At 37.3% G+C, this 16,562-nt stretch overlaps 1 protein-coding gene and 1 long non-coding RNA gene across 6 annotated transcripts in view; one reads left to right on the forward strand and one right to left on the reverse strand.

The window, feature by feature from the left end:
- Positions 1–16,562, reverse strand: part of LOC135224316 (uncharacterized) — a 278,217-nt gene that overhangs the window by 140,383 nt on the left and 121,272 nt on the right. The window lies entirely within an intron of this gene.
- The window catches only part of LOC135224314 (snake venom 5'-nucleotidase-like), a 139,513-nt gene that overhangs the window by 54,091 nt on the left and 68,860 nt on the right, over positions 1–16,562 (forward strand). Inside the window, exons 4-5 of the mRNA XM_064263181.1 lie at positions 10,684–10,885; positions 14,429–14,626. Coding sequence (XP_064119251.1) covers positions 10,684–10,885; positions 14,429–14,626 — 400 coding nt within the window. The remainder of the gene's footprint in view (positions 1–10,683; positions 10,886–14,428; positions 14,627–16,562) is intronic.

Below are 16,562 nucleotides of genomic sequence, written 5' to 3' on the forward strand. Positions count from 1 at the left end.
ATACATATAAGAGACCGCGTTTAAGCTAAAAATAATGCAATAAAATTTCTTAACGAATGATGCTTTCAGTCAAGAACCTCACAAGAACACCCAAACAAGCAGTTATAGCGTTTAACCAAGCGAATCGTTGGGGGTAAAGTCTGGCTCACTACTTTAATTAAAATTTCTTGTATTTTGTTGTAATTAGCATGTGCCACTCTAATTCGACAAAATGGATAACCACGGAAAGCAAAAGAGAGGCGGAGAAAGCTTAAGAAAATATATTATGTAGAGAATAACGAGACAAAACAACTTCATATTTTTGTCCTTTGGTGGATAATTTACCATGCCCTGGAATACATAATGTACAGCTTATAATAACATGTAATATGAGATACTAATAATATTAATAATATATATGATACTAAACATTTCATAATGCCCACAAAAAACTATCAATAAAGACCGAAATCCACGCGACCTCACGCAATGTCGAAATCCGTCCAAAAGGCTTTTACTCTGCCAATCACGAGAATACCATAAGGAAGACCTCTCGAAAACCGGAGTCATTTCGTCATTGGAATAACGTTCTCCGAACTAGGGTAAAACGTACAGGAAGGAGAAAGGAGATTATGACACTGGTCAACGTAGTTAAAAAAAATTATACACATACATACACACACACACACACACACACACACACATATATATATATATATCTATATATATAATATATATAATATATATATATATATATATCCTATAGATATATATATATATATACACATATATATGATTCGAAGGGCTGGCCCGACTAATTAATTACACATCTAAATCTGTACTGACTGAATAACTACATCTCAAAATATCCAGTGGCTGAATGAACCTTCAATGTCTAAGATTGAGAATATTCCATCGGCGGATTTCTGCCAAACACCTTTGACATTCTCTATGGAAATTAAAACAGTTTTACCTAAAAATGACTGGATGGACTGAAAATATTGAAGATTCTGAGGAAATTTCATCAAGTTATTTTCGTTCAAAACTTGACTTTATGGAAAGCCACGCAAAGTATGTTTAATCTAGCAAAGTCTAAAGTAAGCGGGAGGAGGAGGAGGAGGAGAGGAGGAGGAGGAGGAAATAATATCACGCGACAACGTGCAGAACGACACCCGATCCTTGCGTAGCGCCAATGCAAATGCAACGGCGCAAATCACGGGGTCCACCACACCGGTAATTGCAGAGTCGCGGACGAAGACGAAGGAATTCGAGGTACAAGATTCGGATCATCCTCCCTCGCACGATGTTTTATTATGTTACGCAAAGTGAATAATCACAAACTTCGCCGAGGCTCGAAAACTGCGAGAGAGAGAGAGAGAGAGAGAGAGAGAGAGAGAGAGAGAGAGAGAGAGAGAGTCACATTACTCAAGCCTCCTTTCTCAAGAATTCTGTGATTCGTATCAGGATCACTGTACGGAGGAAACGCACCCCCTTTCCTTCCATTTCACTTTCTACCGAGTTCCTGACTGGGCTTGTGGTGTCATCTTGTACCTTATGTCATTCCTCGTCCGAGATTACATTTTATTGAAATCGTATTTCCTGTTACCAGTTTTCGTTACGTAAGGAGGTGAAGTGTTTCACTGTGATCGACCGAGATGTCACGGAAGAGAATGCATTAGCTAATATGAGGAATACCAACAAGAGAGAGAGAGAGAGAGAGAGAGAGAGAGAGAGACCTTACCTTACAGACCTTACATCTTGTTCGGGTTGCCCCAGGTCCCTCAGTGCGAGGCACCTCTAATGTCTACCAGAGAGTTGCTAGTACATCTTCCGGTATATTTTGCATCTTCCAACCTTGGATGGTCTGGGATGCAGCTTAGATATTTGTCGAGCTTATTCTTAAACACATCTACGCTCACTCCTGATATATTCCTCAGATGAGCTGGCAACGCATTGAATAGACGCTGCATTATCGATGCTGGTGCAAAGTGGATTAACGTTCCATGTGCTTTCCTTATTATTCCTCGTATAGTTTTGGGCACTATTAATCTACCTCTGCTTGCTCTCTCTGATATTTTTACCTCGATGATGTTTTCGGCTATTCCTTCTATCTGTTTCCATGCCTGAATTATCATGTAGCGTTCTCTTCTCCTTTCTAGACTAAATAATTTTAAGGATTGTAGTCTTTCACAGTAGTCAAGGTCCTTAACTTCTTCTATTCTAGCTGTAAAGGACCTTTGTACACTCTCTATTTGTGCAATATCCTTTTGATAGTGTGGGTACCATATCATATTGCAATATTCAAGTGGACTACGAACATATGATTTATAAAGCATAATCATGTGTTCAGCTTTTCTTGTTTTGAAGTGCCGTAACAACATTCCCATTTTTGCTTTACATTTTGCCAATAGAATTGCTATTTGATCATTGCATAACATGTTCCTATTCATCATCACACCAAGGTCTTTAACTGCTTCCTTATTTGTGATTGTCTCATTATTAGTCCCCTATATGCATATAGCTTTCCTTCTCTGTTTCCATAATTTATTGATTCAAATTTATTAGAGTTAAATACCATCCTATTTACCTCTGCCCAATCATATACTTTGTTAAGGTCTCTTTGTAGAGCGTTCCTATCTTCATCACAAGTAATTTCTCTACTTATTCTTGTGTCATCGGCGAAACTACTCACTACCGAGTCCTTAACATTACTGTCTATGTCTGCAATCATAATAACAAACAGTATTGCAGCTAACACCGTACCTTGTGGCCCACCGGATATTACCTTAGCTTCATCCGATTTCTCATCGTTTGCAATAACTATCTGTTTTCTGTTGTGTAAAAATTCTTTTAACCATCTTCCTACTTTATCCACGATATTGTGTTTTCTAATTTTCTTCGCTAATATATTATGGTCTACCTTGTCAAAAGCTTTTGCAAAGTCTAAATAAACCACATCTGTTTCATTTCCGCTTTTCATATTTTTTGTATATGTTCTCACGGTGGACTAACAGTTGGGTTTGTGTACTTTTTCCGGGTACGAAACCATGTTGTCCTATATTAAACAAATTATTTTTTATTAAATGTTTCATAATATTTTTCTTCATTACCCTTTCATACACTTTCATAATATGTGATGTTAGACTCACAGGCCTATCATTACTTGCCTCTAGTCTTGATCCACTTTTGAAAGTAAGGGTAATATATGCTAATTTGTGCTCATCATAAATCTTGCCTGTATCTACACTTTGTCTTAATAGTATTGCAAGTGGCTTTGCGATAGAATGAACTACTTTCTTTAACAAAATAGCAGGAACACCATCAGGACCTGCAGCAGCTCCATTTTTAATTTCATTAATAGCCTGCACAATATCAGTTTCATTAATATCTATGTCATCTAAATATTCACTATTTTCGTCCCTTACTTCTATATCATTATCTTCATTATCAATTCTAGGGGTGAATTCTCTCTTATATCGTTCTGCCAATATGTTGCATATTTCCTTTTTTTCATTCGTTAATCTCCCTTCAATTCTTAGAGGGCCTATTTCTATTCTTCTTTTATTCATCTTTTTCGCGTACGAGTATAATAGTTTGGGGTTTTGCTTGATATTTACTAGGGTTTTTTCTTCCAAGTCCCGTTTTTCATTTTCTTTTGATTGTATAATCTTTTGTCCTGCATTTTCTATCTTACTTTTTAGTTCTATAACTTTCCATGCATTTTTTTCTTTTGCAAGACTTTTTTTTCCACTTTCTGATTTTCTAGAACAAGATCCTTCTGTCTCTTGGTATGCATGACTGATGTTTACTTTTCTTCTTTGGTATATATTTTTCCACTATTTTCTCTAATATTTTATATAGTATCTCCGTATTTACCCTTATGTCATCACTTACGAAAATGTTATCCCAATCTTTGTTTAATTCTTCATTTATTTCTGGCCATTTTATATTTTTACTGTAGAAGTTGTATTTTCCATATCCTTCCCACTTTTTCATTTCTTGCTTATCTCTGTTTTCACTTGCATTGGAATGGACTGTTAATTCTATGACATTATGGTCTGAAATACTCGACATTATAAAACATTTATTTCTTTAACTTAATTCACCTCGTTCACAAATACTAGGTCTAAAGTATTTTCCTTTCTTGTTGGCAGGTATTTATTTGTTGAATGTTGTATTCTAGTAGCATATATAATAGCTTTTCGAATTGCCTCTTATCTTCTGCACTACTATTACTCTCTTTTTTATATGTATAAATACAACCACAACCTCCTATTCGTTCTTTCCAGTCTACGAAAGGAAAGTCAGTCTCCAGATAGGAGAATAGTCCAGTCCTTGTGATTTCTACAGAGAGAGAGAGAGAGAGAGAGAGAGAGAGAGAGAGAGAGAGAGAGAGAGAGAGAGAGAGAGAGAGAGAGAGAGAGACTGTATCTATGTTAATTAAGCAGTAAATATTATGAGCTTCAACAAAACAATAAAATAAAAAGCACACTATCCATTAACCCAAAATCATTCATAATTCAAACCTTAGATAATTTAAATTGCGCTCACTGATAATTCAAGCGCATTCTGTGGTATCTTTATAAACAGGACACTTCTAAATCTAAAACTTACTTTACCAGAAGATAAAGAATATTATTATGAGCATTTGTTAAAAGGCTTTTATGAAACGCGTGCGTGAGCCGCCATTGTTTATTTGCCGCAAAACAACACAAGCTTTTTTTCCCCGAAAGCTATCGCGTTGCTAAGCTGAAAGTGTTATTTCTACGAAAGCAAATATAGGCGCTGATGCATCTAGATACTACTTGTGAGGAATGCCAATAGGAAGACACCCTTCTGCTGTGGCTTTTAATGGTCTGATTTGCGAGAAACGGAAAACATTCTCCGCACAAACAAACCTAAAAATAGGATGAAAAGATTTTTGTTTATAATTCCGACTATGCGGGGCGATGTTGCAACGTAAACACCGTTACCACTACGGCATCAGTAAACAAAATATGACTTGTTACGGCAGTTCTAAACAAACAGTCAAGAAAGCATACAAAAGTTCGGTACATTACTAACAATGCTTTAATTCTGCATGAAAATAAGAAAAAACTTTATAATGTTTTTAATAAGACCAGGAAAAAGATTTGTATAACATTTGTTATACTGTATTAAACCTCTTTTAGTTATTTTATTATGAACATGATATAACTGCAGTAGCTGGGTCAACACAGGTCACTGTTACTGCCGTCTAAAAGGTCACAATGTCACTTCATGTGCTTTGAATCACTTAGAGCCACTCGTCACTACCATCAATATGATAAACAATGCGCTAGCAGGGAGCTAAATGTGAAGACTCTCTCTCTCTCTCTCTCTCTCTCTCTCTCTCTCTCTCTCTCTCTCTCTCTCTCTCTCTCTCTATCTCTCTCTGACACAGCTATTTGTTTGCACGTTATATCTAATATTTGTTTACCTAGCGGCCATAATCTTATGCTTATTAAGGCGAGGTATTCTTAAAATGACAAACAAAGTAAGCAAGCCGAGTTTCAAAGATCTGATATGGTTTCTATAAAAGTAATGAGTTGATCATCAGAGTCTTGGATGCCAATATAAGAAATATACATTCGAATCTTTACAAATAGACTATTTTCCATTACATTCCAATGGTTATCTTTCCGTAATCGTTATCATAATTAGTTTTATCAATTTTCTGTTTTCTTATTCCTTGCTTTATTTTTTTTCTTCCTACTTGTTTTTTTGGTAAGTGCGAGAGTTATCGGTCACGCATACTTATATTTTGTATAGGTAATATACAATATATATTATATATATGTGTGTGTGTGTGTGTGTGTGTGACGACATTTTTTTTTTATAAATAAAAGGGCTGCCAACAACGAATAAACAAACTCCTACCGGAATGAAACGAACCAGTGAGTAGGAACGCTGAAAGAAATCTCATCTTACTGGATAGTCCTCTCTTGGGTGTCTCTTTCTGTTACTTGAGGCACTTCAAGCAAATGTTGATTCGCCAGGGTATCAACTTGAGAGAGAGAGAGAGAGAGAGAGAGAGAGAGAGAGAGAGAGAGAGAGAGAGGGGGGGGGGGGGGGTTCTATATTCAAACTTGGCCGTTCTGAGAAAGGCAAATTTACCATTTAAATTCTTGTTTTAAGAGACACTTCGCGTAATTATTTTTTTGAAATACAGTTTGGAAAGTATACTGTATTTTTACTTCTTTCTTTCTCCCTCTCCGCGCGCCAAACAACTGCGACCCACAACACTTTATTAACAACTAGGTACAGAGAGTATGCTGGACTTTGGACATTCATCAACTCTCCTCGTCCGGTTCGAGAACCGAACACAATCCCTTAGTTTGTTGGCTATGCATGCTTACCACTGCGCGACAAGGCCAGGAAGAGAGAGAGAGAGAGAGAGAGAGAGAGAGAGAGAGAGAGAGAGAGTAAACCACATGGAGATGAAAGACGAAAATGTCATATGCTCCATCCATCACAGACCAACAAGGATAAGAAAACACCAAATGGAAAATAAAAAAAAAAGGGACGTCACGGGGTTCGCGTAATGGTGAAAGAAGGAGGGAGGGATGGAGGGAGGGAGAGTGAAATGATGGATCGCTTCATCATAAGCATGAGATGACGGTGATGACTGTTTACAGAAGACTCTCGGCCAGAGGGGAAGGCGAATTTAAGGGAAACAAAAATTCGAAAGCGCAGAGAATAAAGACAGGCCAGACGTTTATGTAATGGTTTGACTTTCGCAGAGTAAACACTGGCCTCGTTTGGGGGGGTAACTAGGGACCCTGGTACTGCTGCTGCTGCTTGTGACGTAGAAAGTTTAACATCTCGAGTCTCTCGAGCAGAGCTCATCGGAAACAACACGTCTTCTATGCAGTTCAGCGGCAAATGACCGTGTACGGGATATATTCTTTCCGCCGGCCGGAAATAAGGCTATAAAATGCCCTTCACGCCAGCGAGTACAAACACTCGGGACTCGCAGCGTCCGTTGGCGTCGGCTGATCCAGCTCCATTTTACCCGCTTCAAAGGCATCCTCGATCTCCCCTACAACCTACTACATCAAAGGGCGTCACTGTTTGATGTTTCACTTCCGCGTATTATGTAAACAGCCTCCCAACTCAACGAAAAATGAATGAAACAAACGTTTGACTAATTAATACTCCAAATATTGTCCTCCAACAGTTAACACAATATCGGTTGCGAAAAGTCTTCGAGAGTGATCGTTGGTCCTCGCCGAAAAATCCCCAAAAACAAGGACGGCGGACTTCGCTTCAAAGTGCAACTGGAGCCTTCAATTCTACGTTAACAATTCTATATTAACAATGCTACATGAACAATGCTTATTAATGCTATGTACGGATACTGAACATTCGTCAATAACATCACATACAGTCAAGAGTTAGCCTTCATTAGTTTTGCATGATAGCTAATGAGTAAACCTTTTGTTCGCGTATGTGTGAGTGCGTATATGAGAGAGAGAGAGAGAGAGAGAGAGAGAGAGAGAGAGAGAGAGAGAGAGACTCCTCATTACCACCATTATCGGCGAGATATCACTTGGTAAAATTTGAATGGTAGTTATGCGGACAAGGTTTCTCTTTCAACGAGAAGAGAGAGAGAGAGAGAGAGAGAGAGAGAGAGAGAGAGTTATCCAAAGACATGGAACACCAGTGGTTTAACCGAATGACTGAACGAACAGTAATTGCATATATGTACTATAAATAATTGTATAACTGGTGTCCCATCACATCTGTCGACATATCAAACTCGGCTGCTGACGGGGTTTGCATACCATCCTCACTTCCTTCGACGCATAAAGGATATCGTCTCTATTAACACCAGACGACAAGGGGCCCCTTGTTCACGGCAGCAGAAGAAGAAGAAGAGGAAGAAGAAGAAGAAGAAGATAAAGAATAAAGAGATTCAAGCCCAAACAGGAATCGCATCCGTTTCCATTTTCCTACCATGTTTAAAATTTGACTGGACTCCTCGGGATGTCAACATTATCGTTAACAGGGCCCAAAACGTCTCCGGACGTCACGTGTTTACTTAGAAGAGAGAGAGAGAGAGAGAGAGAGAGAGAGAAGAGAGAGAGAGATTCGTTCAAATTTCATCAGCTTTAGGTAAACAAGTTGTTTATATGGTTGGTACAAAGAATACTTTGTGAACGAATCGCTCGTCTGAAGTTTTTTTACATTTGTCTGTTATAGGAAAAATTCGTCATAATCGGAGACGCATTTCTTTTGTAAAATATAATTAGTATGAAATGATTGAGACGGTATACAAACGTACATGTGTGCATACATGTATACGTATGTTTCTGCGTTTGCACGCACGAGAATCACGGATCTGAAGGAAGCTCGTGTCGACGTACATATATATATAAACAAGGATTACATTCATGAAGATCTTCCTGTTGCAACTACTTACAACAGCATTCAGCCTTGTAGGGGAAATAGCAAAAACGTACAATACTTGTAATCTTTGAGACCAGCAAACAAAGTGGGTAAAGTTCGCAAAGAAAAATCCTAATGTTTGTTTTCCTGCTCACACACACACACACACACACCACACACACACACACGCCCAATTCTTCAAACATCCTGCGTATAGTTAGCGTTACAAAACTAACAGCGGAGAGACATTTTTCTCTTATTTTGTTTGGCTATATTCGGATTTCCAAGTAAAATCCGAAGAAGTTGTAAACCTGATTATTCAAGAGAGAGAGAGAGTTCCGTCATAATTTGCCTCGATAGAGATTCATTAACATTAATAATTTATTTATTATAACGGCAGATGCGGATAACGGTAAGGTGAAAACTGCTTCCTAAAATCGCTCAATTACGTAGCTTGTACGTATTGGCAAAAGGAGATATATCTACTGCGGTTTGCATTAACCTATTACTTTGAACAACTTTTTTTTATAAACCATGAAAACATTGATAAAGCATAAACTTGCTTACGCCATATTTAATACTCCATCTACAAAATATTGAAATTCATGAATAGTAAATTCCGTTATATATAAAAAAAAAATGCTGTGGTATATTTTCGTTAATCTACAGAAGTGACTTCTTCGTCATTCATAGAGATCCTTTACATTCTCGCAAAGATGTTTCTTGAAGAGGTACTTAAATTAATATATATATATATATAATATATATATATATATATATATATATATATATATATATATCAATACATACATATATATATATATATATATATATATATATATATATATATATATATATATATATATATATATATATATATATATATTTATTTTCAAAGAGCAAATCGCCGCCTCACAGCACCAAGCCAATTATGGATCTTCATCCGTGAACAAAATAAGAACATTTCTATTCATACTCAAACAGTGATTTTCTTAGCTCTCCACATTCCGGAATCGAAATCTTCAACTGGTAAAGCAGTTTATTCGTAGGACCACTGAGAAATCCAACGTCACACTGTGAAGTCCATGAAATAAAAGAAAAAAAAAGAAGACAAATGCCGTTTAAAGACGAATCTTGTTGGTTCTTGAGCTTCAGTGTGATCCACTGCTGCCGGTACCAGACTTCCCTTCTCATCCCACCGCCTAATTGCGTCATCTAAATGAAGTCGATTTTAACAAAAAATGACATCAATATACGGTGACCTTAACAAAAAACTGAACGAACGTATGTGGACCTTTTATAAATAAATAGACAGGAACGCATGTGGACCTTTTATAAAAAAATTGACACGAACATATGTGACATTTTTATTAAAAAAAAAAAAAAAAAAAAAAAAAAAAAAAAAAAAAAAAAAAAATTTGACACGAACATATGTTTGGTCCTTTTTATAAAAAAAAACTGACACAACTACGAACATATGTGGACATTTTATATATATATATAGAAAAAAAAAAATGACACGAACATATGTGGTCCTTTTATAAAAAATTGACACGAAGATATGAAGATCTTTTATAAAAATTTACACGAACATACGGAGACCTTTAACAAAAAAGACAACGAATATACGGGGACCTTTAAACAAAAAACTGACGAGAAATTACGGTGACCTTTAACAAAAACCTAACATGAAATTACGGGGTACCTTGAAAAAAATTGACACGAACAAACGGGGACCTTTCATGAAAAATGAACACGAGCATACGGAGACCTTTAACAAAAAATACTGACACTAATACTTAGGGACCTTTAACAAAAACATGGACGCAAACATACGGACCTTTAAAAAAAATTGGCACGAACAAACGAGGGACTTAAAAAAAAAATTACACGAACATACGGGGGCCTTTTACAAAAAAAAATATTAACACCAACAACAGGGACCTTTAACTATAATATTAACACGAACACACGGGGACCCTAAAAATAAAATTAAAAATGACACGAGCATGCGGAGACCTTTACAAAAATCAAACGAACATACGGCGATCTCTTTCACAAACAAATTTACAAGAATATATAGGGACATTTCAAAAAAAAATTGACACGAACATACACTCTCTTTTAACAAAAAGTTGACACAATTATACGGGGTCTTTAAAAAAGAAACGACATTAAAACATGTAAAAGCAAATGCCAATACTAAGAAGCTGAATGACACAGCAGGTTGTTCTTGACCACTAAACAGTTATAACGAACAGGCAAAATTTATAACAATTTCTTCTCCCTTAACAGGTTATTTCAAGTCCCGGTAAACTGGACATCACCGACGAAGTGAAGGCAGTTCGCGAGGAGGCCAAGAGACTCAAAAGTCAAGGAGTGGACATCATCATCGCTTTAGGACATGCTGGATACAGAAAGGACATCATGATTGCCCAAGAGGTTGGAGAAGTGGATGTGGTTGTCGGCGGACACACCAATACTTTCTTATATACAGGTCAGTGAGAGTCGACGCAGCATTTAAATAGAGAGAGAGAGAGAGAGAGAGAGAGAGAGAGAGAGAGAGAGAGAGAGAGAGAGAGAGAGAGAGAGAGAGAGAGAGAGAGAATCGGTGCCTTTTGAAGGGACATAGATAATATCAATATGACATCATACTACAAAAACTTTATGTACAGTTTTCATTATGGCTGTTTTTTGTCTATAGTTTTCACTGTAATGGATTCTGTCTAAAGTTTTTATTGTGAGGGTTTTTTTTTCTAGTTTTTATTGTGACTTCTTTTGTCTACAGTTTTCATCGTAACTGTGTTTGTCTATAAGTTTCACTGTAACGGTTGCTGACATTTTCATCTTTTACTTATATAAAATTCGCCTGGGAATGAATGACATAAATGACAGCCTTTTTTTTTTTGAAGATGTTGCTTTGAAAAAGAAATAAGTCAGGCAAAGAAAAGAAGTGAGAGATATTCACGTTGCTCCCCGCAGCAAAAGTCGCTTTTAGTCTGAATTGCATCCAAAAATACGAGAGCTCCATAAAGTCCGGCAAAAATGCCTCTTGACACAAATGGAGTGATGAATGAGGGAATGAGGAGAAATGACGGAGTCTTTTGAAATCCGCTAATAATTTCAGAAGGAACGTGACCGCATGTGTTTCGAAAGAGTAGTGTGTGACTTGGGAACGGAAGAAATACTGACGTTGAGAGGGTTGGATCGGATAACGTGAACTCAGCTTTCAAATTCCAGTTACTTCCACGAATAAGTGTTAGAAATTAGATGCAAAGAACTTGAGTATTTCATTCCTGTACTTCTGATGCTGGAAACAAACCATCTGGCAAGTACGAATGTGTTTGTAAAGATAAATATCTCCGTTTACAAAATGATGCAATGCCACTTCAATGATGGTGTGGACGTCTTCCTTATTTTCATCTGAGCCATTTCTATTTCAAGATAAACTGTTCCGCTTAAAACATATGCGTGTACTAACTGTACAAGCATAGTATATTTACATACGCATATTTATATATTATGTGTGTGTGGGAGTTCCATTTTTCCATTGTGCGTTCAAGAATACAATCCGATATGAAACCAAGAGGCGCACGATGACGACTTAAATTCAAAATTTCAACTTAAACCTCCGGCCTGAAACTTAACATATTTGCTTGTTTCACTAGTATAGCTATTCTCATTTACTCTGAGAACAAACCTGAACTAATTCTCACACATTATGAATAACATTTTAACTTTACTGTTACGTTTCTTAAAAAACAATAAATGCTCTATATACATTATATATATATATATATATATATATATATATATTATATATATATATATATATATATATATATATAGTAGTTAAAAACTTATCAGAATATCAAAACGATTAGCATTATAGAAAGACGCTTTATCAAGCTTCACCTACAAAATCCATCTTCATAATGAATACCGTATATAATTTACTAAAAAAGAGAGCACCCCAAGGTCTGCATACACAGGGCATTGCTGAGTGACATGACTGTTCTTGGGGTGTCGATAGACAGTGACATGAAGGAGTCTGGAAAAAGTAATGTGAGTACGCATGTCATTTATGACTACACTGCTTTATATATATGATCATGTTCCATGTCATTTGCCAGTGACTATCGGAAACCAGTGACGCCTGTAAAGGCAACTTTCGTCAGATCCAGAACTTGCTCAAACTAAAAAGAAGAAGACGACGACGACTCGGCTGCGAAAACTGCACAAGAATTCAGAACAGGATGCGATGCCAAGACCAAAAGCGCAGATACAAGCAATGCCCTTATCGACTCTCTATCAGGCGATGCAGGATATATAAACAACGAAAGCATTCTTCCGTTTCTTCTGCCTCTTTATCTTCGACAACAAAGCTGAACAAGCTGTTGATCCCAAGGTAGAAATCAGCGGTTCAGGCAGAATCATTAATCATATTCCGGCCTCGTCATCTCGTGCTTATGGTGCCGTGAAAGTGGCTTCTGTATTGGTTTCTGGTGTGAGGGCCCAGTGCCCACAGCAGGGTCACGTTGGCCAGGCACCGCTGCTGGTACTCCAGAAGCTCCCGTGACTGTTTGTGGGGGCATGGGTATGAGGCAAGCAACTTCATTGCAAGAGTCAATTTTCAGACTTGCAAGAGACGATGAGAGTTTGATGTAAGCGTCAATGGGTCACAGAACCCTATCAAGCGAGTCTGACGGACACAGCTGTGATTTTACACTTGAAAGTCATTGATAAAAATCTGGAAAATTCCCAAAATTTAATGGGACTTTTTAAAACTAATACTGAAATGCTAACTTCTTCCTTCAGTCAACTGTTCTCATCGTTCTTATGCACCACTGGGGGACACTTAAATATTCTCTGTATGACTGGAAGAACTGACAGAATTTTAATGTTCCCGTGTTCTATAACACAGTGGATGAAAAAATTAAAAAATTGGATCAGGGGAGATTCCAGTTGACTGTTCTTCATGGAAAGTAAATTGTTGACTTTACAAAGTTACTTCTATTAACCTCCTATTTTTCTAGGTGCATGTATACAAAATACCTTACATACATACATACATATATAATATAGTATAATATATATAGATATATATATATGTAAATATATATATTATTATTAATATGTATGTATGTGTTAGGCACACAAAGACCAATTCATATACGTAAATTATGCAAGCATAAAACCTACATTCACATCAGCTTTATTCCCGAACGAATATACTAGGAGTTTCGTCGACATAAACTCCAATGATTAATCAAAAACAATAAACCTTCGCGATGGTCCGGATAGCGATAAAGGAAGCACATCCGCCGCCGTGATTCGGAAAACCTGGGAGACAATACATTGAACACAAGCGTGGATTGGAAACAACAGAGTAATAAATTACTGCGCCGGCTAAAGCGCGTGCAAGTCATTCGCTACGGTGAAAATGACAAAAGTAAATTCTTAACAATAGCGATACTGTATATCTGTATACACTTCCGGAATTCGTTTTGTAGCGAAGGGGTGGATATAGACAGATGCGCACGATGCTCTCACTACTATGTTTTCGGGAATATTTTTACTCAGTTCTATTATGTGCCGTCATTCTTTCCTATCACTTTAGATACTTAAATTTCTTGTCATATTTTTGTTAAAATTCGTCATATCAAAGGCCCATTTCCTTGATTATCTATGGATAATTAAGTCTAGTTCAATTACATTCACATGGTTAACAAATATACTATGTATTTATTTTTTATTTTGGGAGGGGGGGGAGGGTGTTGGTTATGGAAAGAAGAGTCCTTAGCTGATGTAAGGAATTTGACAGATAAATGAACCTACCCTTTCCTTTTTTTTTTTTTTTTTTTTTTTTGGGGGGGGGGGGAGGGGGGGGGGCGCAGATCCGAGTCCTTAACTAATGTCCGTAATTTGTAAAATCAATAAACGACTAACTTACAACCTGCCCTTTCAAAACACCCACAACCTATCGACCCATAGCTCTAACAACGACTCAATTCTTCTTCTTCACTTTCTCCCAAAACAGGAAAGGACCCTTCAACGGAGATGAGCGTCGACCAATACCCTTTCATTGCCACCCAAAGCTCAGGGAAGAAAGTGCCCGTGGTGCAGGCCTACGCCTACGGGAAATACATCGGTAGACTTGACCTCACCTTCAACAACGCGGGGGAGGTCACGTCCTGGGGAGGGAATCCCATCTTGCTCGACAACTCAATAGAACAAGGTAAGTCATACTTGAGTCATTTAAAAATGCAAAGCTCAGAAAACCTAGGACAGGCCTAGGAGTTTGGTGTATGATGCAATGGGGACACAAGGAGTCTGTAGTGAACGGGTAATCATTAGTGCCACAGACCATTACGCTATTTATAAATTAGACCATTACGCTATTTATAAATAAGACCATTACGCTATTTATAAATAAGACCATTGCGCTATTTATAAATACGACCATTACGCTATTTATAAATGAGAACTTCACTACTTCACCACTTATTCAGTGGAACAGTGTATTTATTTATTTATTTATTTAAAGGCAGAAATATATAGTACTTAATGGTCATAAAAATTCTTTTTCCGGACGTTGGTGTTAATTGCGAGAAAAAATAGCGGTTGAAATCTCTAAAAATGAAAGAGGTTTACCGTACGATAGATAGTTATAGCAGAAGAGTTAATACGAAGGTAAACTACGCAATGAACGAAGGATAAGTTTAAGAAATACGCAGGAAAGCTTATATGACTATTTCAGGCCTGGGAACGATCAAAAGTCATTTTCGAGGAATGCATACGACATAAGACGATTGAAGGGTTGGGGTTTTCAATATTTGAGGAGACACTGGAAGATAATGAATGACGAATGTCTTTTGGCCTTATAAGGAAGGAATCATCGTTAGAATACAGGAGATAATATCTGACTGAAATGCTTTATAGTTATGATATCGGAAGGTCTTTCTGAATACTCGGCTAGGGAAAATGTTGCCTGGTCAATGAAATCAAACTATTCGAAAAGTTTAAAAGATGAAATAAGTAAAATATATTAGGTAAAGTTCACAGTAGTCGATACAATAAAAAAAGAAAACTACTTTTATTGCTGCGAGAGGTTAACTAACTGTGTGTGTGAATTTTACAGTTTCTCCTATAGTATGAGGTTACACAGTCAACCCTTTCAACTTTCCATTCGTATGTATTTTTCTCAAGATTTGTTATTCCCTAATATTACATTCTCTTAAGTTCTAAATTTTCCATAATATTTCCATAATATTAATGTTAATTTGCGAGACTTAAAATACACACACACAGATATATATATATATATATATATAATATATATATATATATATATATACATTAAGCTACAACTGTCCTTTAATGTTCCAATCTCTCTACCTCGGAATTAATATATTTTCATATACGTTAACCGAAGGTATTCAACGAACAGATTAATCTTTTCGAAACCTCACCGCTCGACGAGCAAGAAGAAAGGAGGAGGAGAGAGAGAGAGAGAGAGAGAGAGAGAGAGAGAGAGAGAGAGAGAGAGAGAGAGAGACGACATCAACAGCCTGCATAAAAGGAGATAAAGAGAGGCAATCGCCGAACCCAAAGAGAATCGTGTGTAAAGGGGGGGGGGGGACTGGCAGAGAGAGAGAGAGAGAAAAAAAAAAGGGAAACCGAGAGACATGAAGATGAGGAAAGAAGAGAGAGTATGTCGAGGAGAGAGAGAGAGAGGCGCCTCAATCTCGCAATGGGAGTAGTTGAAGGACCTCTCAAAAGACTTGATTCACGTATCTTATACCTGGACATAATGAGGCATAAAGACCCGGCCAAGAAAGAGGGGCGTGAAGGGACTCTTTCTTCGTCAGGTTGGGCGGGCGTAGCACCGGCTGGGGGTTGAATGGTGGAGGAGGAGGAGGAGGAGGCCCTTGGGTGGGGGGATGATGGAAGGGGCGGGGGAAGGGTTGGCAAAGAGATAAAGTAGGGGACTGTAAGAAATTATGGTATAGTCCGTTCCTGAGTGTTCTTTTTATGTGGTTTTCAGATCTAGTTTAACACAAGGCTTCGCGCAATTTCACCACGACAAAAAGGTTTTAAAATTGAATTCAACAGATTTTCAGAGAGAGAGAGAGAGAGAGAGAGAGAGAGAGAGAGAGAGAGAGAGAGAGAGA

The sequence above is a fragment of the Macrobrachium nipponense genome, chromosome 12 (assembly GCF_015104395.2).
Source record: "Macrobrachium nipponense isolate FS-2020 chromosome 12, ASM1510439v2, whole genome shotgun sequence".
Lineage (NCBI taxonomy): Eukaryota > Metazoa > Arthropoda > Malacostraca > Decapoda > Palaemonidae > Macrobrachium > Macrobrachium nipponense.